General features: G+C 52.7%; 9 protein-coding genes across 9 annotated transcripts; 3 read left to right on the plus strand and 6 right to left on the minus strand.

Moving 5' to 3' along the window:
• Positions 1 to 622: 622 nt before the first annotated feature.
• Positions 623 to 3122, plus strand: BO70DRAFT_178190 (metal cation transporter MSC2). The gene is made up of 3 exons (XM_025538418.1): positions 623 to 1872; positions 1917 to 2135; positions 2187 to 3122. The coding sequence occupies exons 1-3, from the start codon at positions 740 to 742 to the stop codon at positions 3037 to 3039; spliced, it is 2205 nt and encodes a 734-aa protein (XP_025401793.1). The 5' UTR covers positions 623 to 739; the 3' UTR covers positions 3040 to 3122.
• An 810-nt stretch (positions 3123 to 3932) lies between these two features.
• Positions 3933 to 5195, plus strand: BO70DRAFT_309851 (uncharacterized protein; the record flags this gene model as incomplete). Its single annotated transcript, XM_025540143.1, has 2 exons — positions 3933 to 4445; positions 4494 to 5195. Coding segments are annotated over exons 1-2 (1179 nt in total), but the record flags the coding sequence as incomplete, so codon positions are not given.
• Positions 5196 to 6019: 824 nt separating this feature from the next.
• Positions 6020 to 7234, minus strand: BO70DRAFT_331552 (Zn(II)2Cys6 transcription factor domain-containing protein; the record flags this gene model as incomplete). The annotated part of the gene is made up of 2 exons (XM_025540880.1): positions 7148 to 7234; positions 6020 to 7093 (listed from the first exon to the last, which is right to left on the minus strand). Exons 1-2 carry the CDS (start codon positions 7214 to 7216, stop codon positions 6020 to 6022), a joined length of 1143 nt encoding a protein of 380 aa, XP_025401795.1. The 5' UTR covers positions 7217 to 7234.
• An 813-nt stretch (positions 7235 to 8047) lies between these two features.
• BO70DRAFT_178217 (RTA1 domain-containing protein) lies at positions 8048 to 9399 on the plus strand. The gene is made up of 3 exons (XM_025538419.1): positions 8048 to 8897; positions 8967 to 9041; positions 9102 to 9399. Exons 1-3 carry the CDS (start codon positions 8185 to 8187, stop codon positions 9190 to 9192), a joined length of 879 nt encoding a protein of 292 aa, XP_025401796.1. The 5' UTR covers positions 8048 to 8184; the 3' UTR covers positions 9193 to 9399.
• Positions 9400 to 9815: 416 nt separating this feature from the next.
• On the minus strand, positions 9816 to 10545 carry BO70DRAFT_286594 (putative ubiquitin conjugating enzyme; the record flags this gene model as incomplete). The annotated part of the gene is made up of 3 exons (XM_025539206.1): positions 9816 to 10072; positions 10170 to 10262; positions 10386 to 10545. 3 exons carry the CDS (start codon positions 10543 to 10545, stop codon positions 9816 to 9818), a joined length of 510 nt encoding a protein of 169 aa, XP_025401797.1.
• Positions 10546 to 13100: 2555 nt separating this feature from the next.
• Positions 13101 to 14979, minus strand: BO70DRAFT_331559 (FAD/NAD(P)-binding domain-containing protein; the record flags this gene model as incomplete). Its single annotated transcript, XM_025540881.1, has 9 exons — positions 13101 to 13559; positions 13611 to 13645; positions 13693 to 13887; positions 13938 to 14002; positions 14052 to 14236; positions 14302 to 14499; positions 14568 to 14642; positions 14700 to 14825; positions 14881 to 14979. 9 exons carry the CDS (start codon positions 14977 to 14979, stop codon positions 13116 to 13118), a joined length of 1422 nt encoding a protein of 473 aa, XP_025401798.1. The 3' UTR covers positions 13101 to 13115.
• A 1390-nt stretch (positions 14980 to 16369) lies between these two features.
• BO70DRAFT_393984 (CFEM domain-containing protein) lies at positions 16370 to 17200 on the minus strand (the record flags this gene model as incomplete). Its single annotated transcript, XM_025546425.1, has 3 exons — positions 16370 to 16654; positions 16701 to 17069; positions 17120 to 17200. 3 exons carry the CDS (start codon positions 17198 to 17200, stop codon positions 16370 to 16372), a joined length of 735 nt encoding a protein of 244 aa, XP_025401799.1.
• Positions 17201 to 18881: 1681 nt separating this feature from the next.
• frdA (putative FAD dependent oxidoreductase) lies at positions 18882 to 20845 on the minus strand. Its single transcript, XM_025538420.1, has one exon. The coding sequence runs from the start codon at positions 20474 to 20476 to the stop codon at positions 19058 to 19060; it is 1419 nt and encodes a 472-aa protein (XP_025401800.1). The 5' UTR covers positions 20477 to 20845; the 3' UTR covers positions 18882 to 19057.
• Positions 20846 to 23163: 2318 nt separating this feature from the next.
• BO70DRAFT_419939 (uncharacterized protein) lies at positions 23164 to 24834 on the minus strand (the record flags this gene model as incomplete). Its single annotated transcript, XM_025547500.1, has 5 exons — positions 24208 to 24834; positions 23575 to 23802; positions 23410 to 23484; positions 23245 to 23290; positions 23164 to 23202 (listed from the first exon to the last, which is right to left on the minus strand). The coding sequence occupies exons 1-5, from the start codon at positions 24426 to 24428 to the stop codon at positions 23164 to 23166; spliced, it is 609 nt and encodes a 202-aa protein (XP_025401801.1). The 5' UTR covers positions 24429 to 24834.
• Between the last annotated feature and the right edge of the window lie 2565 nt (positions 24835 to 27399).

Genomic DNA, 27399 nt, shown 5'->3' on the forward strand with positions numbered 1-27399 from the left:
GGATGCCTTGAAGAACGGGGGCGCATCTGGGGGCCATCAGATCGCCACAAGCGCCCGTCCAGCTCCCTTCTTCCTCCCCTTCTGTCTCTCCCTCCCTCCCTTGTCTCCTTGTCTCCTCGTCTCCTCGTCTCCTCGTCTCCTCTCTGACTCCCCTCCTGACGCGATGCTGCGTTTGCTGTCTCAATCCCCCGCCGGTCATCTCCCCTGAGCTGCTGAGCTCCACTCGCATCTGAAACCACCGCTCCCGCCTCGGCTCTCGCTTCCACTCGCCTCATCCTTCGTCACGAACGCCTGGAGATCATGTCGACCGGGGCCCCCGTGTCCATGGTGGACACGATTCCTCAGGTCCATGGTCTCGGACATAGTCGTGGCGGACGGGGTCATTCCCGTTCTGCGCGCTGGTCCCAGGGGCCTATCTCCTTCTCCGCCGATGCGCAACAGCCGGTGACAGGTATACCGTTTACCAATGGGGCGAGCGACCATTCGCACGATTCGCACGACCATGCCCACTCACACTCACACTCGCATTCCCATTCTCATTCGCACTCTCACTCGCATGACCACGACCACGACCACGCCCACTCTCACTCCCACTCTTCAAACCACAATCCATGGGAACAGCACTCCCACCTGGGGAGCTTCGACTCCGTCGCCCACAGCAAGAGCGACAGCGTGACGGGGATCCTGGCAGCCTCGCTGAGCGCATCAGAGGCTCCAACCAGCACAGCGTGAGGATCCAATGGAGCTTACAGATACGATACTAATGCCGTCCAGTCAAGAGATCCTGTTCGGCCTCCTCCTCGCCCTGCCGTGGGTCGCCCTGTCCTGGTACCACCAACAACATGCACATTGGGAGAGTTCATCCCCACTAGACGCAACCACGAGCGCTGCATCAGACCACGCTGCCAGCAAAACGTCCTTGGTGACCGCCGCTACAATGATCATATACGGGTGTGGACGGCTGGTCCGATCGGTTGGAGGGGGCGACTCTGTTGGTGCACCCAAGATAAACACCAGCGCCGCGAGTGGGGTTTTCCTGCGCGCCTCGTCTATTGCGCTCCCGATCTACGCGGTGTTGAAGGTGGGAGGTTTCCTTACCGCGTGTAGCCTGCTGCTTGCCATTGCGTCGGGAGTGCCGACAGTCGTTCAGGGCTACGGTCTTCACAGCAGTGCCCAGTCCCGGCTGAGCCAGAAGAAAATAACAGCGTCTCTACTTGTTACAATCGTTGTTCTGAGCTTCCTGGGGTTGAATGCGACGCGGGACCCCCACCCGTTCTTGGGTTACGTGTCCCTTCTGGTGTCTGTTTTCGTGCTCCGCCCCCCTTTCGCGGGGGCCGGGCTTGACAACTCGTCCAGTTTTTTGAGTGATACGGTCTCCCAGAAACAGCTGGAGGAAGGCTTGAGCAGTGGGTCCAACGATTCAGTCTTGGCTGTAGTTTCAGGACTGCTTCTGGCACTTGGTACCGTCGTTGTGTCTGGCAATGTGTTTGGGTCGGATTGGATGTACCAGCTTGCAGCTGCTGGTACCTTCGCTGCTGGCCTAATATTCCTGGCCCCCTCTCACCTGCGGTCCCCGCACAAGCTTGGCCTGATCATTGGAACTGGAAGTGCCGCGCTTTTTTGCTCACCACCGCTACAGGAGAAGGTACACCTGGCTTATGTCGCCCGGGCCATGGCGACTGCGGCCTCGTTCCTTGCGGCCAGATATGAGGATAGACATCTGCGGAGTCTCGCGGCGCACTCGACCCACACCGTCTATTCTGGGGACGCGACTGGAATCACCAAGCTCATAATCCGCTCCAGTGAGCCATATCCCCTCTTGTACAGTATACTGAAGGAACGTGACTCGCGGCGCATCTTCTATTTCATGTGGTAAGTCACGCCCATCTGCCTTCGTGGGCGTGCTAACGAATCAGTCTCAATTTTGGCTTTATGCTGGTCCAGTTGTCGTACGGCTTCATCACGGGATCCCTGGGACTTCTCAGCGACAGCATTCACATGTTCTTCGACTGCCTGGCGCTTGTCGTGGGTCTCTGTGCGGCGGTCATGAGTAAATGGGCGCCCAGCGCTAGGTTCCCGTATGGTTATGGAAAGGTGGACACACTCTCTGGCTTCGCCAACGGCATCTTCCTCATGTAAGACGCTCCCCATATGCGCCTGCGTCGTACGGTTCTAACAGCATCCAGGATCATCAGCATCGAGATCATCTACGAGGCTGTCGAACGATTGTCGTCAGGCAGCCAGATGCACCGCCTGGGCGAGCTACTCGCAGTCAGCTCCGCCGGACTCCTGGTTAACCTGGTCGGCATCATGGCCTTCGACCACGGCCATGCACACGGCCACGACCACGGGCACGGGCACTCGCACGGTAACGAGAATATGCACGGGATTTTCCTGCATATTCTCGCCGACACGCTTGGTTCCGTCGCCGTCGTGATCTCGACCATCCTCGTGCACTACTCGGGCTGGGCGGGCTTCGATCCGATCGCCTCGTGTCTCATTGCCATTCTGATCTTTGCCTCGGCTATTCCGTTGGTTAGCAGCACTGCCAAGTCACTTTTGCTCACGTTGCCGGCCGATGTGGAGTACAATGTCCGCGACGCGCTTTCGGGTGTGAGTACCTTGCGCGGGGTGGTTGGATATACGGTGCCGAAGTTCTGGCTGGATGATACGGGGAATTCCGGTCACGATCATGGGCATGACCACCACGACCATGACCACGGACACGACCACGGACACGACCACGGACACGACCACCACGGCCATGATAGCCATTCTCACAGTCATGACAGCCATTCTCACAGCCATTCTCACAGCCACAGCCATGATCACCACGATCACGACCACGACCACGGCTCTCACACCCCCAATGTCCTCGGAGTCATCCACGTGATCGCATCTCGCACCGCAGACCTCGACGACGTCCGGCAACGAACGCACACCTACCTTCGCGAAAAAGGCATGGACATCCTGGTGCAAGTCGAGCGCGAGGGCGATGGGCGATGCTGGTGCGGGGGCGGGAGCAACAAGAGCTCTTAACCTATCTTGGTAGAAGATATAGACGTGTTCTACTATAGTACGGCTCTCTCATTCTTCTTTACCCCTCTTACCCATTATTGGCGTTCATTTTCTTGTCTATACATAGTTGGTTGGCGCTGCCATATCGATCCTTGGTGTTGGATTGGGCTTTGGCTGTATATGTAGGATGCGTGCAAATATGTTTCTTGTTTCATCTGATAGGGCATGTGGACCTCGGTTGGTCTGGTTGTATTACTTGTTATCACCTACCACTCTCATCGACGAGGCAGCAGGTAGTGGGTCTTGCAGGTGGATGTCATACACCGGTTCTTTCCAGCGTAGTACTTGTACCTCTCACGTCAAGCATGTATCACGGCCAAGGCGTTGACTTGTCTGTAGGACAACGGGTATCTGTTTATGATTGTCCAGATTTATATCTTTCTCAGCGGTTATACAGTTTCACTTACATATATATCCCTCTGACCCATATACATTTATCCATGCACCTACACCTCGATATATACATCCTTCCCCTCACACACTACGCCGCGTACATCAAAGTTACTTTACTCTCCAGAATACTCCACCAACCATTCTAACAACCAATAATGGGATATCAGTTCATACAGTAAACCCGGCCCAATAATCCCCCGAACCAGGCTAGCTCCCTGGTAGCACACGCACAACGCCTCGAATACAGTAACGCAGAGCAAGGCTCTCGCGGGCGTTACATGTGACGATGGTGTGTATATAGATTGCCTGTCCTATCCCAAACCCTCATAATCATATGATGTTAGTTGGATCTCTTCCCCTTTCCTCTTCCTCACCCTCATATCGATTGATATACTATCCAACATACATACCTCACCACCCACAACCTCCCCCCCAATGCAATGCCTCCCCCCACCCCCTACCAACCTTCCCATTCCCCCCTCCCCCCAACCGGCTACATGACGCCCTACACGAAACACACCGTCCTCCTAACCGGCAGCACCGGCTCGCTCGGCGGCTGCCTCCTCTACAAACTCACCCTGCAACTCCCCTGTCCCAAGATCTACGTTCTCATCCGCACAACCCCCGCCATCGCGCAATCCAAATGGCACAAGACCATGCCCTCGCACGCGCCCGCCATGCTGCAAACAAACAAGATCCACTACGTGGCGGGCGATATCCGACAACCCAACTTCGGGATCGACCCCGGCACGCTGCGCGAACTCCAAGAACAGGTGACGCTTGTGATCCACGCCGCCGCGAAGATCAAACTCGATGCGTGGGTGGTCGAGGCGATTGAGAACAATTGTCTGCCGGCGTTGGAGTTGGCGAGTATGGCGGGAAGATTCCGGAGACTCAGGTTGTTTGTGCAGATCAGTACGGCGTATGTGAATAGTTTCTTGGAGGATGGGTGGGTGGGGGAACGACTCTATACCGTCCCATCCACCACCACCAGCAGCAACAACATGAACAACCAGACCCAGACCCTCACCGTCACCCTCGACCCCGTCCCCGACCCCGAAGAAGAGCTCACCACCATCCTCACCACTTCCACCTCCCCAAACACCCCGCTCTTCAGCTCAACCTACACCCAAGCCAAACACCTGATGGAACGCCTCCTTCTCTCCCGCCACCCGACTCTCCCTCTCCTCCTCCTCCGACCGACCATCTTCGGCCCCGCCCTCCGCACTCCTTACCCCCTCTACGGCCCCGAAGACAGCACGCCGCTCCGCAAATTCGCCACCCTCTTCTTCTCCGACCTCCACGGCACGCAAACCTGGCACGCCGCGTCCGGCCACACCTCCGGCGCCAACATCCTGGACGAAATCCCGGTCGACTTCGTCGCGAACGGGTGTCTCCTCCACGCCGCCGCCCTCACAACAGGCATCGTGCACATCGGCTCGCAGCTCTACGTGCCGATCACGTTCGATGACGTGCTGGAGTTGATCCGCAAGCATGCGCCGCCCGAGGTACGCGGCTTGTTGCCCAAGGTGGTGTTTGTGCAGGATCGAGCCGTCGAGCAGAGCTTTTTGGCGGAGTTGGTGAAGGTGGGTACGCGGCATTGGGTGTTTGATTGTGGGAGGTCGTATTGGGTGTTGGGGGTTGGTGGGGGGTTGGGGTTCCAGGCGTGTGTGGGGGAGGCGGAGAGGTTGAATCGGTGGAGGGTCGAGCAGGTGGTTGAGAAGGCGTTTGGGGAGGGGGATGGGGATGGATTGAAGGGGGAGGACGAAGGGAGGAAGGACAAAGGTAGGAGGGAGGGGAAGTTATAGAGAGCGAGGCGAGTTTGGGGTTTTAAGTGGGGTGGGGGATGTGCATAGGAATCTGGATGGAATTGGTGTTCATGTTATATTAGTTGGATTAGTTATGGTGGGAATTCTGTTGCTTGAAGGGAATAAGCTCCGTGGCGTGGGAGAGGAGAGGAATATTGCACGAGGTATTTTTTTGAATTGCTGATTAGAAATGCGAAATATATCTCAAGAGAGTAAGTAATATATCAGCCCAGAGACTTTGATCTTGAATTTCAGGCTGGTCATGATCCAGAAGCTATCGTTCATTCCACCAGGGGTGTTGGATTCGTAGAAGAGGTCGATTCGGTATTCTTCACTACTTCATAGTGAGTCTACTGCTCTTATATCACAAGGGACGAGCCAGAATGTACATCGATAAGTACACTGCATACCGGTGTCGGGTTCGCGGGGATGAAGCGAAGGCAGGCAGTCCTGTTTGAGTCCAACAATCGAGACTGTTGTCCGTAACTCTGTTGCTGGGATTGATTTTAAACCACCATTTTGACGGGTAGTCCATTCCAAAACCCTGCCAGGCTTGGGTTTGGTAGCCTTAATTCCTGCTGGCAAGCTCCGTACTGCCGAGCTTGGATGCGAGGAAAGTGTACACCATGACGCAGGTATTTGTGATATAAATCTGACCTTGGAAACTTCCAGAGATCAGAAGTCCAGTTCAACCTTTAATACCAAGGCGATGAGTGCTAGATGAGTTAGCGTGGCCGCCATCAAAGGCCCAGTTTCCGTTTCGGCCACTGCAAAGCCCCCTCCCACCGCACATCCCCAGGACGAAGGGCCGTCACCAACTCAGACACCAGCGCCGTACCCGAGTTCTTCGCCCACCACACCTTCCCGTCCAACTCATGGAGAAGTGCACCCCAGTGCATAATAACAAGCAACGCCAGAGGCTGCCGACACCTCAGCGCATGCACAAACTCCTTATCCGCAGTCGCCAGCCATGCGAGAACGGAGGCAATATCCCGGGACTCGTTGTACCTGCAGAAGCAACGGCGCAGCAGAGCAATTGCTTCCTTGATGATGCTATAAGACTTCGGTTCAGCGACAGCCAGCACATCATTATTCAACGCGGTCAGTCGATCCAGGGCAGCCTCGGTCTCGCTGTCGAGTATAGCAAGTGGGGTCTCCGCAAGGCCTTGTCGAGAGGTGAACAGCTTCGCCTGGAGCCAGGGACGACTGATGGTGAAGATATTGCTGACACCATGCAGCAACTCAAACACGATGATGATGTTCTCGGTCATATTGTTGCTTTCTTCTCGAGTGGCTGCCAGCTGTGGCAGCGCGACGCCGATGATCGTGGTAATGACCGAGTGGGCGAGTACGGCGTCACAGTTCGCGGGAGTGAGGTTATCGACCGCATGCCGAAACGGCGCGAATGCCAGGTCGTGGTACTCCAGCGCGGTATCGATGTACGAAAGCGCCTCTGCCGGACCCAGTGCGGATGCGATATGTAGTGATGCGACGGCCAGTAACCCGCTCATGAGAAAGTCATGCTCCAGAGCTGTTCGGGGGATTACGCTCTGCCAGACATGATGGTCTGCGGGTTCATTGCACAGACTCTGGTACGTCTCGGTAGAGAACTTGTGCATCAGCTCCAGCTCTCGCAGACTGGCGAACCTGGATGGTGGCGTCCGGGACGCAGGCTGAGGAATGGGGAGTGTCGGGGGTGTTATCTTGGGATATGGCACAGCGACAGGAGCCGCCCGTGCGACAGGCACCTTCAGGTAGGAACATGCCAGCTCTCGACTAATGCAGTTCGAGCATGGTGGACCTCGTTCGTCGCACTAGAGCTGTCAGATCGGAGATTATCACAGAAATTGGCGATCAAGTCGGCCTACCTTCACGCGTCGCTTCTTGCACTGGTCACAGCCAGTGCGCGACTTGGTATGGGTCCTTCGGGGCGGCATCCGTCACGTCGAATCATGCTGGTTGGCATTCCGTGATTGTTCGAGAATCATCGGAGATTCGATCCGGAAAGAGATCCACGTGTTGACGTGCTGACTAAGTGACATGGTCACGTGGCGCGTCGTACAAATCTTCGCGTTTGACAGTCGCACCTCACCTCCATCTTCTTGATATCTCTCAATTTTCTGATCGCGCATTGTCACTGAACAGTCAACACGCGCATTGATCGGGGTCGTCATCTCGATGTCTCAACCCCGACCACGAAAGGGGCAGTGGGTCACCCCCACAACGGCCACTACAGGTTCGCTTCAACGCGATCTCGTCATCAACATGGATGAATGTCAGGACAGATATATCTACCGGATCCTTCAATATTGCCAGCCACAAACTCTAAGTCGCTGTTCTACGAGTTACGATCAAGTCAATTCCTAAGCACCTTCCTTAGACCAAACAGCCAGACTCAACACAACACAGACCTCCATGGCCAGGCTGCCCCGTCGGCGCGACCCGCCTTCACCCACGGACAGCCAGTGGGGCGGCACAAGACCGAAAACGAAAACGAAAACGAGAGCGAAAACGAGAGCGAGAGCGAACACGATCCAATCAGCACGCCCTCCGCTGACGGGTTTAAACTGTGCCTTGATCCACCGGCCATGGCAGCCATCCGCCGGCAAATCGGGGGAGGAACGGGGTTGAAATTTATTACTAGCACTATTAACCCGTCTTATTCTTATATTAATGGGTCTGATCCCATCTCCAGGCTGCGACGTGACAGCAGACAGACATATGAACACTTATCGAGGTTGAGGCGGATCTCCCTCTTGCTTTCTTTCTTTTTCAATTCTCTGCACAACTTTCTCTGCATATAGTTTCTCTGCACATATTGCGTGCATTGCATATAGACAGCTTTCGCTTTGATTACTCTCTTTACACCCCCTCTCTCCTTATCTAACAACCACCCACCGCCAAAATGAGCACTCAAACCTGCACGCACGTCACGCCAGAATGCCCAGTCACAGCCACGACATACGGCTACTACCCGAACCTAGGCGGCAACATCTTCTTCACTGTCTTCTTCGGCATCTTCGGCGCCTTCCAACTCGGTTTCGGTATTCACTTCCGCTCCTGGACGATGATGACCGCCATGGTGGTGGGCGCATTCATGGAACTCGCCGGCTACGTGGGCCGCATCCTCATGAACCACAACCCCTGGTCGCAAAGCGCCTTCAAACTGCAAATCGTCTGCCTCGTGCTCGCCCCCACCTTCATCGCCGCCGGCATCTACCTGACCCTTAAACACGTCATCCTTTCGCTCGGCCCGCAGTACTCCCGCCTCAAACCCGAGCGCTTCACCTGGATCTTCATCAGCTGCGATATCGGGTCGTTGATCCTGCAGGCTGCGGGCGGAGGCGTCGCCGCGGCAGCTGGAAGTGAGAACCAGAGTCTCCTTAAGGCGGGCGACGATATCATGGTGGCCGGTATTGCGTTCCAGGTCGGCACGATGACGGTTTGCGGGCTGTTGGCGCTGGATTTCTTTATCCGCGTTGCGAGGAAGGGGCCTGGCTTAGGCGGGGAGAAGATCGTCGATGGGAGTGACAATCTGCAGGGCGCGAAGAATATTCGGTGGGTTATCATTGCGGGGATCGTCGCCTATTTCACCGTGTTGATTAGGTGTATTTATCGGTGAGTCTGCCCCGACCATCTCTGAAATAAATGTTTGTGTGGAAATACTTATGGTCGGATGCGGTCCAGTATTCCCGAAATGGCCGGTGGATGGGGAAACCCGCTCATGCAGAAGGAGGATGAATTCCTCGTTTTGGACGGAACGTGTGTATCCCCCCTCCTTCCCCCCACTTTACCGAAGCTACACCAACTAACATCACCCAGGATGATGGCCCTCGCCGTGAGCAGTCTGACGGTCTTCTACCCGGGCTTCTTCCTCCCGTCGATACGCACGGGACTGAAGAACAAGGCTTGAGAGCGCATCTCTATAATAAACCCAATCCCTACCAAATAGATACCCAACCAGAGTCAACACAGCGCGCGCTCATTCAGTATATACGCATGCATATGCTACATGAATATAAACCATATCACATCGGATCCAAGGAAGCAACCGGGATGACACATTAAGAGAGGAATCCCTGCGAGCGAATCACGAGATAGATGTATTTAATTCAACGAGATTCCGCCGCCCGAGCCAGGAGGATGCAGGGGAGAATGAAAGAAGAGAAGAAAGAGAAAGGGAGAAGGGGAGGTAAGTAGTCAACCATAGAATGCGATAGATAGCGTAATGGAACAAGAGCAGCGTAACTCCAAACCATGAGACGAGACGAATGACATCGGAGAACTCCTCGCGAGAAACCGAAAGCAGAAACAGAACAACTCAAACATGAGAAAGAAGAGGAAGAGTGAAAAAAAAAAAAAAAAGAGCATGGATCGCGCAGTCTATCATGCAACGCAGCGCAGCACAACAACCACAACCATATCCACAACCACCATATCTCCACCCCATCCACACCCTCCTCCCCACGACCACAACCCACGCAACATGTCAAACCCAACATCAAGGCATCCCAGCCAGTCAGGGACAGAGGACGATTACTCCTCCCCCAGACTATCCCTCACACACTTCCTGACCCTCTTCTTGAACTCCTTCGGATCCTCCCTCCACAAGCGTGCGGCCTCGACATTCGCGGGACTCTCGTCATTGGGGCTGGAGAGCATGGAGATCACCGACAAGAGAATCGTCTCGGGGGTCTGCACGGGGGACCAGCGCTCAGCGGCGGACTCGTAGCCGTATTTGTCTTCTTCGGGGGGGTGCAGGATCGAGATGCAGACGTCGCCGTTGGGGTAGACTATTGTTGGAGAAAGGGTGGTTAGTGTGTGGGTATGCGGTGAGGAGATCGAGGGGGGGGTAGTAGAGAGGGGAGAGATGGGGGCAGGGGTTTGTACTGTTGGGATGGAAGAGTGGCGACTCGAATTTCATCTTCGGGGGCATGTGCGGGTAATCCGGGGGAAAGGTGAGACGGGCGCGGAAGAAGCCTCCTGTTTATGAGCAGTAACAGTTAGCAAGTGAACGGTAGTTAGGGGGTTGTGATTTGGTTTTGTTTGATTTGGTTAGGTGTGGTGGTTGTGCTATACTCGAGGGGGACCTTATCAGTCACTCACCGCCGTACAACTTGACATCATCGGAGATCATCAGCATCACCTCCCACTCAAACACATTGCTGTCGTCGACCAGTCCGCAGCTAATTCCCGGGATGTCCTTGTCGGACTGCATCTGCTGCAGTTGCCGGGAGAGCATGCGACCTGCTGCGGTGGTGGCCATTTTGGCTGGTGTCCGGACTCTGAAGCGGGGAAGAGGGGGGACGCCCGGAGGGAGGGGTGATAAGGGAGGGGGCTGTAGTGAGCGCGAGCGTGCGGGTGGGTGGGTAGAGGAGCTGGTATGGGGGGGTGGTGGACGGAGAAGACGGCACAAGAATAGATCCCCGAGACGGAGGAGGACAGGAATAAGTAGCTGTTCACAGCGCGAGGGCGAGGAGATCAGACCAGGTCACGAAGGAGAAAGAGACCGTCAGTTGATGAAAGATTCGATCAGCGCGGGCGGTGAGCGGGTGGGGGTGGGGCGATAGCATTAACACCCACCCTGGTGGATACTTTTGCCTGTCCGCTGTGACTGGTCACTGTGAATAAGTACTTACCCTGTGATCAAGGTTGTGATGAAGTTATTCTGGTGAAGATGCTGTGATTGCATGTACAAAAGTGATGGATGATTATAGGGTCATGTCTGCACCTTGCGGGCACTGATGTCATTGCTGCTGCTTTTCTTTGAGATTTTATCCTATTGTTGATGCCTCATCTCTTCGTACCGGGTAAGTTCATAAAACCGGATATAACACTGCCTCGGCTAGCTTGAAGTGCTCGGAACTGATTCATATCCTGACAAGTCTAGAGGACAAAGCAGAAGCTCAAAAGCCCACATCAGCATCGTCAAGATAACTTTAATCTTCATATAAGCTGTCTTCTTACCATACTACCAAGATCTCTAGCGTCGGCTGTTGGGAGCCTTGGTAAGTTGATACAGCCAAAAGAATACAAATGAGAGTGAATTTGAACCCAGTAGGTGTCCAGACCCTACAGCCACGTCAATGAATGCCAAGTCCCTGGCGTGTAATGGATACACGCATGGCTGGTTCCTATCATAGCCGAAATCATTCCATCATTGATGACTCGAGGTGATTATAGTGCCGACATTCAATATGATGAGAAACGGATGATGTACTTATCCAACAGAAAGACTGAAATGCAGAACACATCGAGTTATTTTCTTCCTTGTACCACATCCTTGCTTTTGATACTCATTCTAGGCAATGAAAGTGTTAATTTGGCTCATGTGGATGCAATCCCCCCGCATCCTCTTTTTACCCTCTTTATCCTGGAATTATGATACCGACTCTAATTCGGGAGTATCTTCACCATGAGAGTTTCGAAGAGGCTGGGACAGCTCTTGGGTGGAAGACCCACCGGGCTGGGTGCTGTGGGATACGGACCTCGGGGGGGGGGGTCATCTTCGGTTTGGGTTAAGGGACTGGGCAAATACTATAAACACCCTTGTAGACTTAAAGGAAGGGAGGGGCTCAGTATGGGAAGACTGCACCGATTGTGTTGGAGTCCTGGAAAACTTGGCACAGACAGTAGTAAGGATAGAAGGATAATATGAGTCTAAGTTTGTTTAACCCACTCTGTCAGGAAAGAGTCCTGTGTGGGTGTTCGAAATCGAGGCAGCCAGTGAATGCCTCAGGCCTTGTAGGTTTTGAACAAACACTCCCAAAGAAAGTCCTTGAGCGAGTGCTCAAAATGGCAGCCACCGTTGAGCATGATCAGGTGATTGTGGAACAGCCACGCTCCAAAGGCGCAGAAAAGTCGGACTCGTCCATCTTCATCATCAGATCTCTTGCTATCATTCATCTACGTCTCAGAATTTAAAACGGTTCTAGCATTGACATGGAGACAGCTTTGACTACCAGAGCCTAGTGAGTATGCAATTGATTGAATTCCTGCCATTGGGGTGTCTGAAAGTGTTGAACCTAGTGCACCTTTAGGACTAGAAGGATGTCGAGCCACCTTTTTAATCAAAGGGGGGTACCGGGCGACTTCCAACAGAAAGAGTGCAAGTAGTTCAAATCTTCCTGGGGGGCACGATAACCACGTCTGCCAATATCATAGCTAATCTGTCTACCCTGCCACCCCTGTGATATCCACGGAGGGTTCTAAGAAGATCGCTTTGCCACCAGATTGGGAAGCAGAAGCAGACGCTAGGATACAAGCTTTCCATGATCGAAATGCACGTTCAAGATCTGTCCACGCAGCTCTCTCAACCGCATCACCAGTCGCGAGAACTCGCTATGTTTATCCGGCTCCGTTAATGGCTCCATAAACTCAATCCCATACTCAGCATCTCGAGCTCGCTCTTCCTGGTTCAAAGCTCCCGACCCAGACCGTTTCACCCATAATTTCAGAAAAGGACGTCGCCACAAACAAACTCGAACCGTGTATGTATCATTGCTTTGCTCCGGTTGGATACTGGAAAATATTACAGGCATATCCCGATCGCGAGCAGTGGACGCAAACACTGGGTTTGAAGTGAAAATGAGAGCGATGTATCGGTCTGCCCCAGGACCGCCGTTGTCCGAACAAGGGCTACTGTTTTCCATGTGCACGACATTTGGAATACACAGCGCCACGCTGACAGCTTTCACGGGCGAATCACCGGTATTCTGTATTTGGGCATGAGTCACGACCCATGATGCCGTCGCCCATCCCCCTGGGGTGGCGATTCGAGACTCGAGACTTGGGAGGAAAGTATCCAAATATGCCTTGCGAGTGCGGAAGCTAATTTCAAGTGTACTGTTCGCGCCAGGAAGGAGCTGGGCCCATCTTCGTGGGAGCGGGGAAGGGGTGCCCAAGATGGCTCTTAAGGTGGTGGATTGCCCTGCCTAGGGTGTTAATCCGGGCCATTATTGAGTTGGAATTGGGTACCTTGGGCTTTTGCTTTGAGAAAGACATTTGTGGCATGGTCATATGCGTCGTGGTCAAAGTTGATCCGCATAAGTTCCAGAGCTGAAGGGTTAGCCGGTATGTTGGTAAGGGCAATGAGAAAGGCTTACAATCCTTAGTGATGCCTCCTGTATGGTCTATCTCCCTGATCCTGGATTCCAGCTGTCGCAAGAGACTTTCTACAAGAGATCTGCGCTTTTGGCGGCTCGTCATGTAGTGTTGCAGGCGATATGGGACCTCGTTGGGGTGAGTGCCCAGCGGGAGCAAGGCTGCGAGGCTAGCACCCTATGAATTGGTTAGTAGGACATCTTGCGGTTGGATCGACAGTGCAATTACGTCTTCGATAGCTTGTGCGCTGCCTTGGCATTGGTCTGTAGCTTTCAGATGCTATTCATTTGATGCTGGGATCAATACTAACAAGCGAGAGCAGGATGTGCGGCATCTCCCAGCAGACATGCCTTGCGTCGGACCCATGTACCACTAGGATCGCGGTCTAGCATAAGACACACTTTGATCGATGCAGGATCTGCCAGCCCGATAAGTGATTTCAGAGCCGGTGCGAAGGTCTCGTATGCCTGTATCAGACTGTCATGCCAGCCGACAACGTCCCGGCCTATGCATCCATTATTATTAGGTCTCTGTGAGCTCTAGTTATCGTCTCACCTTCTATATCATGCTCACTTTTAGTATATAGATACAGACACACAAAGTCCAGACCCGTGTTATTCCTGCAAATATCAATACCTGCCTCGACTTCCAAAGAATATGTCCACAGACCGACACGGATAGATGACGAGCTTTCGATACTCGCCCTTCCAGATCTGAAGCTCCCCTTCACGAAAGACAAGGTCTTTGGTTTTGGGGTTAGCCCTGATCTTCGAGATTGGGACGAGAAACTGCGTCACGCTGGCTCCAGATGGGTAAGGGGCTATGGTTTCTGAAATGATGCTGCGGAGAACAGACTGCGAAATTAGTGCGGAGCTATACAAATCCACTGTCATGAGATGTCCTTTCAACCCTCACTCACATGCACTCCATCAGCTCCAATTACCAGATCTCCCGCAAAAACGTGACCATCGGCAAGTGTTACCGATGGCACCGCCGGATCGCAATCCATGACCTTGCTGTCCAGATGGATAGTGACTGGGGTACCAGCGCCCTCCGAGGACATAGCCTCGCCTCTCAGTGCCTCGCGCAGGTCGACACGGTGAGTAAATTGCCAGGGCTAGTTCCGTATCAGGGCTGACTGGCTCGAGAAAGTGGTTGTCTGTAAGCCTCCTAGACCAAAATCACAAACGGATATTCCTCCCTCAAGCCCCGAACATCCCTCGATCTGACCGTTTCACCCTGGGAATCATAGAAGGTAACCTAACCCACGCTTGCATCAGCCGACCTAGCCATCCTCAATCGCGAGAATCAACATACAAAGTTTGCATCGGTGGCACGGAATTTCTCGGGAATGATACCGAACCGACGAAGCAGCCCATTCGCATTAGGCGGCAGCTGAATAACAGACCCAAGATCCCCGCCAAAGCTAGACGACTCAAAGATCTCCGACTTATCAGCCATCATCTCCACGGAAAAGGGCAGCAGCGGATACCTCAACGACGTGTCCTGTCTTTCGCAGCGCGATCGCCGCAAACAGGCCTCCAATTCCTCCCCCCGCAATCAGAATGCGTAGTGGTCTGGCGACGTCAGTTGACATGATTATGGCGGGTTAGAGCCTTTTATTGATCTTGGTGATGCTTAAGTGGAGATGGGGAGAACTAAGAAGACGAGTGAGGTGAGAGTCTAAGCAGGTGGTTTTAGGAAATTCCCCAGGGAAAAGTTTGTGGCGTCCAGGGAAGACTAACGCTGAGACTGCCTATTCACTGACCAGGTCTGGTGTACTTGATTTCGCTTATATTGATAGGTGAATGAACCCCCCCTCCCCCCCCAAAGAGCCTTAGACACCTTCAATCCATTTGTCACATTCTGCAGCCTCTCACCAATCAGAATATCTCCACCGCAAAATATCTAAAATATCTTCAAACCCATCTACATTTTCTGCACCCTGTCCATCAGACCCTGCAACCTATGCCTCAGGCCTACACTTCCTGTCTTGTTGTAACTTGTACTAGTAGTAGTAGTACTAGTAGTAGTAGTATTCGCGTACCTCCCCCCCGCTTGTCCCCGCAACAACCAACCAACCAATAACCGTTTACTATAAATGCGAATACATACATCCCCAATGCAAATGCAATTCTTTTGATCTGCACCCGGCTATCCAAGTCAGCATAGCCTCAACTCCCCACCATCTTGGAAGATTATGTGTGTCTAGGTACGGAGGTAGATATATTTTCCCATAGTAGATAAGTAGATGTACAGACAGAACAGGATTGATCGCGTATGCACGTATACTCCTCCAACCTAGCCCAGGGAGGGATTAGAAAGTTGCTTTACTCGGTGGGTGCCTATTAGGCAACCGTGAAAAAAAAAAAAAAAAGAAAAGGGAAAAGGGAGTATAGTACATTGATCGACACAAGTATTGTGGAGTATTGATATCCGAGGGTTTGCCCACAGGAAGGTTTCGGAGTGGTTGTTGTTGTGATGGATCATCGCGAGTACAAAGTACACTGCCACACTCGTGAAGATCTCAGTACGTCGGAGGGTAAAGGGAGGAAGTCTGGATGTAGATGTATGGGTGGGATGAACATAGGATATGATTTGGAGGAGAGCGAGGCGGTATGGTATGACTTGCAGCGTCGATCTACTACAAGACTTCTAATTCTGTGTTACCAAAATGGCAGCCATACCGGAATTCTACAAATGTACCACACACTGATGGAGGATCAATGCTAATATTCATCGCTGAATACCTGTATACCCAAGAATAAAGACAAACGAGTGAAGCTAACGACGAGTTCCTATACCTGGCCAACCATGCAACGCGAAGCGCTACCACCGGATGATAATCGGGGCTGGCGAATTATCTACTAGTCATTATGGTATGACCCATCATATTAACATATACAACGCGAGAACGTAGAAGTCGTAATCATGAGTAGTGAAACAGTCAGACAGTGATCGGGATGTTCCCACTGCTAAGCAGTCATTTAGATAAGCATCATGGCGACCAGACCGAAAGCGCCGACGGCACCGCTGCCAACAAGGGTCTTGGAAGCCGCGCCAGACGAGGTCGAGGAGGGAGCAGTGCCGGTTGCGGTGGAGCCGCTGCCCGAGGAACCAGAACCACTGCCGGAAGAGCTGTTGCCGGAAGAGCCGCTGGAGCTGCCGCTGCTGGTAGACGATCCGGATCCGCTGGTCGAGTCGGAGGAGCTGGATCCGCTGCTGGTGGCCGTGCTGAGGGTAGTCGGGCCAGTGGTGGTGGCACCGGTAGTCTAGAACTGTCAGCATAATCCCAACTAGCACGAGAAGGCATCTTACCGCGCCAGAAGTGGCACCACTCGTGGCACCGCTGGTGCTGCCGGTAGTGGCTCCAGCAGAGTTGGTCGCACCGCTGCCGCTGGCCGACGAGCCAGATCCGCTGGCCGACGCACCCGAGGTGGTTGCGCCAGGCCCGGCACCGCCAGTGGAGGAGGCTCCGGTGGCCGAGGCAGAGTTGGCGCTACTGGAGGTCGGGCATGAAGCGAGAGCCGACGAGAGCACGGCGCTGGCGTCGTCATTGGGGCAGGCCTCGGCTGTGCAGTCGCGGATGCCGTAGCTGTAGTTGGCGTTGCCGCACAGGCACGACATGTCGCCGCTGGAGCAGCCCAGCTCGGACGCCAGGTTGTTCATGTTGCTCACGCACATTTGCTGGATGGGTCAGTGGACACCCAGCCACATCGGGATCAGCGTCAACATACTGCGCAATCACTGACGGAGACGTCGGCACGGGCCATGGTAGCCACGGCCAAGAGGGCGAGGGAGATCGAGAAGGACTTCATTGTGGAGTGGGTTGGTGGTTGAAGATCAAGAGCTGAATTGCGTGACAGCGAGGGTATCAGTGTGAGCGAAGAAAGACCGACCGACGGGGTGAAGACGAAGGCGATGGACGGGGAGTTGTGGAGAGAGAAGATGGAAGATGGAGGGGAGGAGAGACGCGAACGAGGGAAACAGGCCGCCATTTAAGAAGGCTGGAAGGCGCGCGCAAATCAGAGCCCGGCGTGCCTTCCTCGATCGGCTGGGCTTTCCGCATCCCTTTCTTTCATTTGTTTTACTTCTCTTTTCTGTGTCTCGTTGATCGCCCCTCAACGTGGCTCGCGGGTGAAGTCATGCAGTCATGATTGCTCCACTGCTCTGGCTGTTGTCCCCGAGGCGTGGCTCAACTCACCCACGACGTCCCTCCCATAGGCTGCATGAAGCCCCTCATCCTGGCTGGTGGCTGAGAGCTGGATGCTATCTCATCAACTCTGTTGATCCCACTTTGGGGGCCTCCCCGCTAGCATCGGGCTACCACGGGACGTGGGAATTTGCCTAGCTTTTCGCAATTCTTTTGTTTTTTCCTCTTGGGCCTACAAGCAAACTTGGAATCATGGCTAGAACTGTGACGAAAACCCATTGCGAAGCTCCGATCGGTCGCACAAACGACGTCAGACGAGGGATGCTGGTGCCCAAGCTCGCAGAGGAATACCGGAAAGACCCTTGACCGACAGGATGCAGGGGATCGACGCGGAGGGTCCGATCCTCGCATCTCTGCGTCGTGATTTGCGCAGCCTCTGCCCCTAAAATCAGCCCACCGCTGGTGTGGCTAGCCGGCCATGACTCTTACCCTGGAAAAACCACAGCAACAGGCGTGGGGAGCTGCTGAGTTTTCCGCCACCCGCTAACTAGTCCGATCTATTGACCCCAAACAACTTACCAGCGTCCAATCCCTCGCCGACCGTGGGCCAGAACTCCCCAAGCAGCTCAATTTGCAATTGAGTGCGGCAGGACTACTCCGCTCGACGGCTGGGTGCCAGCCACTGGGTTTCACTGGTTTCCTGCGATATTGGCGGGGGGTCTGCATGCTGCATCGTCGAAACAAGCACAGATGAGGGATGGCTGCGATGGTCCAAGGCAGCAGCTAGCTAGCTAGCTAGCTTGCAGACGAGATTTACTCCGTTCCGAAGGCAGCGAGCAGAGTTTTGTTTTTCTGTGGCGCGGTGCGACAGCGCATCGCATCAGTCCATGACGTCATGGCCAGCCGGTGCCAATTTGAGCAAGGGATGCGCTGGCTCACAACGTCACTCCCTCATTTACCGTCTATGTGCCCCCGACCCTGATGTCAGGAGAGCTACCCCCAGCTTATGCGCTCCCATGATGCACTTGAAAGTAGATTGTCTGGGCAGGGTCCATAGAATCGCGGCAGAAGATTCGACCCGGGCGCATTGAGGATTCCTGCGGTGGCTGCTAGGGCTGATGCACCTGCCGTCCGCCCCAGACAGGTCTTGTTCTAATTCAACATGTCGCATCCTGCCATGTGTAAGGCGAGTCTGTGCTTAATCCAGTGACATGAAACGGTGTCCAGGGATGCAGGATTGGACTCCTCTCATCTACGAGGCAAGGGACGACTCAAAACAAGGACTCAGACTGATGATTGCATGATGATGACTGTTTCACCGGATACATTATTGAGCGCCAATCAATCTCGGCACTATGGTTGAGAAATTTGATCAACATGCGAGGAGACCTTATTTCAGATAAGATATGACAGGGTGTTTATAGACCCACCAGAAATGGGTTCGGGGTGAACTGCAGGGACTGAGACTGAGTGGAGAACAAATAACCTCGGCCATCTCATGACCTCGAACACTGTCTGCAACTCAAGCTTTGCTCTTATAGAACGCCGCAGCTTCGTCGCCGGCAACCCGGCCAAACACGACACACTCCAGCAGCGAAGATCCTCCCAGCCGGTTCTGGCCATGCAGACCTCCGGTGATCTCGCCCGCCGCCCAGAGGCCCTTGATCGGCTTGCCCTGCTCGTCCAGCACCTGGCTGCGCTCGTTGATCACGACGCCGCCCATGGTGAAGTGCACGACCGGTGTGACCTTGCCCACATACACCACCGACTCCGGCTTCGCCTCCGCCAGCGTCCAGTTGCCGAAGGCGACGCGCCCGAATGCGTCCGGCTTCTTTCCAGCGACGGTGTCCGCATAGTCCTGGAGCGTCCCTTCCAGTCCTGACAAGCCCGCCTCGGCCACAGTCGTCTTGCGCAGCAGGCCTTTCCACAGGTAGAAGCCCATATGTGACTCCAACGCCGCGGCAGCCCCCTCGTCCAGCACGAGCCTCACATCCCACTGCCGGGTGTGAGTCTGGAGAGGCTCCGCGCGATCCATCACCGCGTTAGTAACATGCTCCCTCGTCTCCAACTCATTCACAAACCGCTTCCCATCCCCAAGCACCAAGATGCCGCCCTCTCCTCTCAACGCCTCGGCCGCGAGAAACTTGACCATCGCCTCCCCATCCTTCTCATCCAGGAACCCAGTTGGGTGCACCTGCACCTGCTCCATATCGACCACCGCAGCTCCCACCTCCTGCAACAACGGCTGCGTCCCCGGTCTGGCATCATTTGTCGACGGAATTGCCGCCAGATCGGGGCGATACTGCGCCAACAGTCCGCGCGCATCACCCGCAAACCCACCCGTAGCCATCACGACCGGCCCATACACCGTCTCCGTGACATTACCCTCCCCTGTATACTCCACCCCCACCACCTCACCCCCCTCTTCTCCCCGCACCAGTCTCGTCACCCTCCTCTCCGTCTCCATCCTCACCAGCGGCTCCTTATCCAACTTCCCCAACAACGTACTCACAATATCATACCCGGGCGTCTTCTTCCCCGCCCCGCGATGCGTCCTCGCCACACTATGTCCCCCCAACATCGCCACCTTACTCAAATCCACCCCGCACTCGTCCGCAAGCCAGTATACCGCCTCTGCTGATGAATCCACTAGTGTCCCCATCAGCTTCTCACGGCGGACGCGCTCGTCCGCGGTAGACACGCTGAACGGCGTCCCGGCCGACTTGATCGTGTCAGACAGGAAATAGGTATCGTTCGCGTTTTGTTGGAAACGCGTTGGCGCGCCGTTTATCCCAGACGACGCTTTTATGCTGTTTCCGCCCGGTTTCGCGGCTAGTTCGAGGAGGAGGACTGGTAGGTGGTGCGTAAGGCTGAGGGTTGTGGTTGCTGTTAGGCCCGCGAGGCCGGTGCCAATTACGATTATGGACTTCGAGGGCGTCATTTGGGATGTCGCGGTTGGTTTTGCTTTCTTGGAGGTGGGGATTGAAGTCAATATGGGAAATCGTAGACGATGAGTTCAGTTGGGTTGTAAATGTGAAGATCAGCAATGGTAGTGATTCAGAGAAGAGGGAATGCGAATAGAAACGAAATGGAAATGGAAATGGGGGGTAAGATAGCATGGGTGGTAGGTGGCTCGTGAAAGACGGCTGGCTGGATCGTATGATCTGACCCGGAAGGGGGGGGGGAACAGGGGATGTTGCACGATCGGATCACCTCATCTCGTCTCGTACATCCGAATCCGAGACTGGGGCCAATCGGAGTAAGTATGGAGTTTATAAGGGCGTACAGAAGGACCGAAAGAAGGGATTGAACACTTTTGTGAAGACTAACAATGTGCTCGCGGCGGCCATAATAATAATAGAATGAAGAGCTTGGGAGAGGGGATGAATCCGGGCACCAATCAGATGCGCTCTTCCTTTCTGTTAGATGACGTCATAGGATGGTGTTGTCATCTTGGGAGGGAATGGATGAAAAGCCCAACTACGACATGTTTTGTCCCTATCATGGTTAAGATAATTTTGTCTTGATGGTTTTGGATTTGGGATGCACGGGGTGCTTTATTTTAATTGGTGAGGTGCTGGATATTGCTAATTCCCATCTACATATATAAGTACATGCGGACGGAGGAATGGCATCATGAAAGGAAAAAATGAAGCGTGAAGAAGGGAAAAGGAAAAGAGAAAAAAAAAGTAGTAGCTATATGGACCTGGTTCGAATCTTTTTCGTCAGGCCTGGACGAGCGCCCTCACTCAGATAGGGGAACGTAGGCGCGGAAAGCAAAGACAGACACACTAAGCGAAAGTCTTATGTGGATACGCCGAGGGTCAGTCATGGCGTGTGTAGAATTCCTTCCACTTTTGTATGGGGGAATTGTCAGAATTCGTCATTCGGAGGGACAGATATGGACCAAGGCGGTTGAAAGCGGCATGGCCTTGGTGGCTTTAATAAAAGACTTGCGGTGTTAAGAGCGCAGACACCATGAGAGAGAGATTGGCGGAGATGAATGTCTAGCTGCTAGATTATTATCCAAGATCAGATAACTAGTTATTATTCTTTGTCCGTCATTGCGGACTAGAATGTGAAATACAGATCAGACAAGCCCAATCACATCACAGCCTTTGCCTGGTTCGAAACCTGTATGTAATCAGGCTCATATCGAATCGAGTCGAGTGTGGTGCTGAGATACTTATCACCCGTATGTGTACTGCCAGACACCAAGGGCAGATACTATATAACAATAGTGGCGAGGACCGAGATAGCCGGCAGACTTTTTACTATCTTCCAAATGGGCTTCGTCATAGAAAATGATGATTCCAAAGCCGAGTCGGTATAGTCGAGATGGAAGGGCTAAATACTAATATATCGATGTATAGCCGGCCGCTATCATGTTTTCATCAGTTATGCTTCTGACAATGGACGTCCATTGGTCCGCTTGGTGTGTCTCCATGGATTGAGACAGTTGATCGCCGGATATTGTCGATTTCGTCGTTGATATTCATAATGGTTCTGTCGATTGGGCCCCTCCCTTCGTGGGCTTCCTGGACGCGTTACTGGATATCGTTGGGATGAACAATTGCGTAGAAAGTAAGTTCATCATCTCCGTCCTTCCAGTAGTTACCGGACGATAGAGCGCGCGGTTTTGATCGCTAATATAACCGTGTCCCAGTGTGTTTATGCACACATCGGGCTGGTCTTCCTTTTAGTATTTTGGACGCAGGTCATTTCTACCGACTGCTTTCCCTATTTAATGTTGGTATGTCCCACTCGCTGTATGTGCCGGAGAAAAAACTCGTCGAATGGACATCTGTTCTCCACCGGCTTTGATAGTAAAAAGTTGTATTCTGGCAAAATGCGACATGAAAAGGTGTTTGGCGAGTAGAGCACCGCAGCAGTCGAGTACAGGAGTAGACGGGTTGCTGTCCACAATCTCGATGCAGATCGGAAGAATATGCTAATATATCTCACTCCAAAACTGATAAAGCGAGAGAGCACCAGTAAGCAGAGCCTAATGAAGGCATCGATAAGCACAAGAGAGGTCGAGTAAACCACACGCCGCGTTATCAGTAAGACAAAAACAACGTAGCCTATATGAAAAATCCGGGGAGGTTTAAACTGTCACATGATATGCGTCCTTCGTGTTCGATTCCAAAGAACTTAGGCTGGGATCCTCTGCCGAGAACCTTTGTTCTGTAGGGTCTTGTTGTTCGGGTGACAAGAGAATAGTACGATGGAAAGATGGATGACGGGACGTGTATCTTGGTCTATAGAGTCCTTGGCTTGCGTAGTGGATTGTTGTCTCCTTCAACGGACTTTCTGATATAGGTATTGGATTTTGGATAATACCATGTTGTGTAGACGCACCCGGACCGCCCTTGGCAAAGGTGAACGACTACAGGTCCCCTAGGCCTCTGTCTTTGGACGGTATCCCGCTGTATGGACGGAATGTAAAGCTTCGTCAGAAGTAAAAGATTGAATGCACCACAGGGTAGATGTTGACCGTATATCGTGGCGGACATTGCGATTCAGCCGGAGGATGCACAAATGCAGCCCCCCCGCCGGCATCTATCTCCGGATATTTTTGCAATGTATGGATGATATATGGCGTTTTATCGCAGAAAAAAACAACGATTAAAAGGGGCTATGTTGCTCTATCAGTGAATATTGACTCTGTATTGTGGTAGAAAATGTTCATTTTGCCAGACCACGCACCAGTGCAGGCTCCTCACGCTTCACCAACCCGATGTATGGATAATATCTGCCGTTTTATCACATGTCGGACAATTAAAAGCGACACCATTGCTCTGTCAACAGATTTTAACTGTGTATCGCGCCCAGAAATGCCATTTTGCCGGACGACAACGGGTGCAGGCTCACGCTTCATCCTTGCGTACCACCACGATGCCTGGACGGAAGTTGATAGTTTCCAACTTCTGGACTGCCGCAAGCCCTCTACCACGGTTATAGCAAGTGGCTCAGTGAATCGCTGAAAGCTGCTGTTTCATTAAAAGACGCAGTTGCAAGTCCGAGAATTGGAACTACTGTACATCCTGGATAATCCAGTAGTCTCTCAGACGCCAGACGCCTGCAGGTGCCCCAGAATACGATTTCTGTGTGTCGTCCAGAAATCGTGCCGAAAGTGGCTGATTTGTCACACCAGGGACAGTGATGGGCGACCATATGGTCTGCCATTTTGGATCATCCAGTTTCAGGCATTGCATTGAAAAACAGACAATTGCCAGGATAGACAATTCAATGTCCTTGTCTGCTCTGTGATTGGACGTTGGTCACCATGTGAGTGATTCGACAAAAGGTAAGATGTGCCAAGAGATGGACAGTTGCACATTCCTCGCTGGTTGGCTGTTGGATATTATCCGAAGAACCGGGTTCAAATTTGCACGGTAGCTGGTTTAACTATCAGAGTGCAGCTGTTTCCATCTTGTGTGGAGACTTGGAAAGCGTATCAAGAAGGATAGACTGTCCTGAGATGGAACTGATCAAGGCAGTTTGTGTCCAAGGACAATGGTGAAGAAATTGTCCCCGAGACCCTGATTGGTTCGGAAACGGCCTAATATAAGATAGCCCAAATAGGAGAAGCAATTGGTCAGTCTGATACGGAACCCTATGGTGGAGCACCATCGCGCGAGTTTGAATGAGGTGCTCTTCATAGCATACAGAAGAAAGGTCTTATGTGTCATAATCGGGTAGATGTATGACAATCCCTTCTTCTTTCTGGCAGAAGTGCCACCATCAACCACACGTTTATGTAGCGCAGGAGATATGCGAGACCTGATATATTGGTAGCGGCTGGATAGACCGGTTCGTACCGGATTACCTTGCTTTAGAGATGTGGTTGTGCGGAAGAAGCTGCCGGAGACCCAGAAACGCAAGGCCATGATGAGAACCAGATTGGGAATCGTGTTAGGTCACGTAGGGGCGGTACGACTCTTCGATGGAATTGGAAAGCCGATGTGAAAATCAGAGTGTGTGTCCCACATGTCCAAAGAGGGATGACCATTACATTGACCAGTTTGGACAGCGATAGGCCCCCGCGGGCAAGCGGCATGCAACGGGTGTCTGACACGTTGGAGCCAGAATACCTGGCGTACCACGTCGAAAGGGTACAAGGTAGTACCAGGACTTGCTTGTAAGTGAAATCCGGATCTCTCAGACCCTTAGACGCGAAATTAAGCTGAGACGCGACTCTTTTCTGAGGGACGTTGAAACACGAAGGCTATGACAACAGCTAGTGTCTCGTCAGTTGGCCAGGCAAGGGCCTTTCGGTAGATTTTGCGATCAGCGGAGTTGCCGGTGCTGAAATGAAAGGGAGCGAAGAATGTAGCTTCTACATGTGATGCGAGTAACATTGGACTTGGATTAGTTTGTTGGTGTCTCATAATTTAGGCCAGAAGTAAATGATTTCACGGCGAACGTGGATCTAAGGCAAAGCGCATGGTTTGCTTCTGAGCCGTTCGTTTCCCCTGTCCGAGGGCGAACCATGTATGTCGGAGCAGCGAGACAACGGTTCTATCGATCGTCCCAAACACAGAACATTGCGACTTTGCGTTTGACTTCTAGAGAACTATTCCCTCGTGAGGGGAAAAAAAACAAGATTCGTAGCTAGAACGAGTATGCGACAATACTGCTTCCGGAGTCCCAAATGATGTCGGGATACCTGATCGGATGAAAGCCGAGCCAACACAGCCATCAGGGGGGTGAGAGATCTTGTCTAATTTGGCCCCGATTCGAAAGAACGATGGGCATTTATTCCCATTTATCGACGCCAGACCCGTTCTATGCGAAATGTTTTCTCAGCGACAGGATCACCCGTGCCACGTCCACATGATTGCTGAACTGCGTGTATGTGACATGTATGCCTTGTATGCCCTGTCGTTTCCAAGCTTCGAAGATGTGACTCAGAGACAAACGAGAACGGCCTATAGAGCCCCAAGAAGGACTGGCATCTCTGGAATGTGCGTACCAAGGACACAAGAAAGATAAGAGGGATTGGTGGTAGCTTTGATAGCCATGACTACCTGGCCTGTTTTGCCACAAGCAAGATCCTTGAATCAGGCTCGGCATCCAAGGCTGGAAAGAGACCGCAGAGTGTTGACACCCGTGTTGCTAGTAGATGCGTACCATCGACACTGCACGCCGTTTTGGTAAGTTCAGATAACGGGACGCTGGATAATTTAGGCATTCAACGTGGAATAGCTAGGCTCTGTTCATAAGAGAGTTCGGCACATCGTATATCGTTCAGCGAGCACATGCAACCAGGGATATAAGTGGCGAACTGAAGCCTCGGTGTGCAGGATCCCAGAGGTGCTTAACAGCTCGAACTCAAGTGTCTATTTGTGATGCACGGTGGTATTTTCAATTGCGTCCCATGAGACACTAAAGGGGTCCATTAAGCAGAGCGAAGGTGGAGGCAGTACACTGGTCTGTCCTGAGGACTTCGTCCGGCATCAGATTCGGGTGATACATCGGACTATGGTGTTACGTCCACCTCATTTTGTTTGTCCTCGCTTGACTAACAATCGCCCACAAAGACGATTTGTGGAAGACGAAGATATGGATAGGTCCCAGACCGAGTCGCGGAAACAATAGACCTGTCAGATGAGAAACCCCGTTGTCTTTAGCAAATACAGCTTCCGCTCCCAGTCAGGATGTTATAATGTTTGTTGTGATATTGGCCCAGGGAGAGTGTCAACAAGTCTGATGTGCTGCGCTGCTTTTGTTTTAAGACGATGCATGTGCGCGTCCAGTGCAGAACCTAGCGGGTATCTTGATCGACGGGTTTTGCAGTTGCTAAACTGCTTCCTTTTATCGAAGTCGGTGTTTTCTGCTTGCTGGATGGCGTCATGCAGCATATGATGGTAGGATTCGGGTTTAGCCATGTCAGGCGTTCGAAAGCAGCCGTTCGAATGAAGCTGAACATTCTTCCACCATTGTTTGGAGAGTGTTGGAAAAACCGCCAGTCAGCCACGAAGAGATAGCAAAACGCATAGATCGTGGTGCACCTGAGTGAAGCGTCATGTGGTCTTTGGCTTTGACTTGGGCTATGGGAGGGCGATGAACAGGGTCCATCTTTGGATAGGAAGGTGGACTGCTCCCACAACAGCCTCCAAGGAAGCGCAGATCATGACTCTATTGCATTCGCCCCTCATGTCGAGTGGTGCAAAGATTGAAAGCGCTTCCCCTTTTAAAAGTGCAATAAAATAAATGGAGTATAGACGACCAAGATGGGTGGCCTGATGTGGTAATTGGTTTTGCTGTGGGAGAAGACAGCGACAACCATAGTGTAAACGAAATTAGTGAGTCGCGTGTTACCATGTTACCACGGCGCCTTTGACCCTGCCAAACACCGAATGGATGAAGATGGAAACATGGGCCGGCGCATGCTTTTGCCATGCTGCCTAATCGTGCGTAAAGTATGTAAGTGGTCAAACCGTGCAACAAAAGTGAACAGCGCATCGAGCTTGGTCTGTCATCTCGATAATAAAGCCACCAAACTTTCTCGAGAATCCGAAGCGCTTGAGCGAGATTCCAACCGTCTGCTGTTGATGTCTCCTGGCATCGAGGACAGCGACGGGCCAAATTTCGTTCGTTGTGGATAGAGTACGCTCGCACATTCCGTACATCCATGCCCCTTCGCAGTTCAGTAAATATACCGCTATTCCTCAACGGAATCTTCGGCGGACGAGCTGCTTGTCGCGCGAAGGGCTAAGCTGATCGTCCAGCGGATTGTACTTCCGCTTTTTCGATTGTCAGAGCAACAGAAGCAGAATTCTGTTTCGAACTGTGGGAGAGTTGGCACAGACGCGAAGCCCAGATCACGCAGTCCAGTGACAGCTAAACGTACCATTT

The sequence above is a fragment of the Aspergillus heteromorphus genome, assembly GCF_003184545.1.
Source record: "Aspergillus heteromorphus CBS 117.55 chromosome Unknown BO70scaffold_5, whole genome shotgun sequence".
NCBI lineage: Eukaryota > Fungi > Ascomycota > Eurotiomycetes > Eurotiales > Aspergillaceae > Aspergillus > Aspergillus heteromorphus.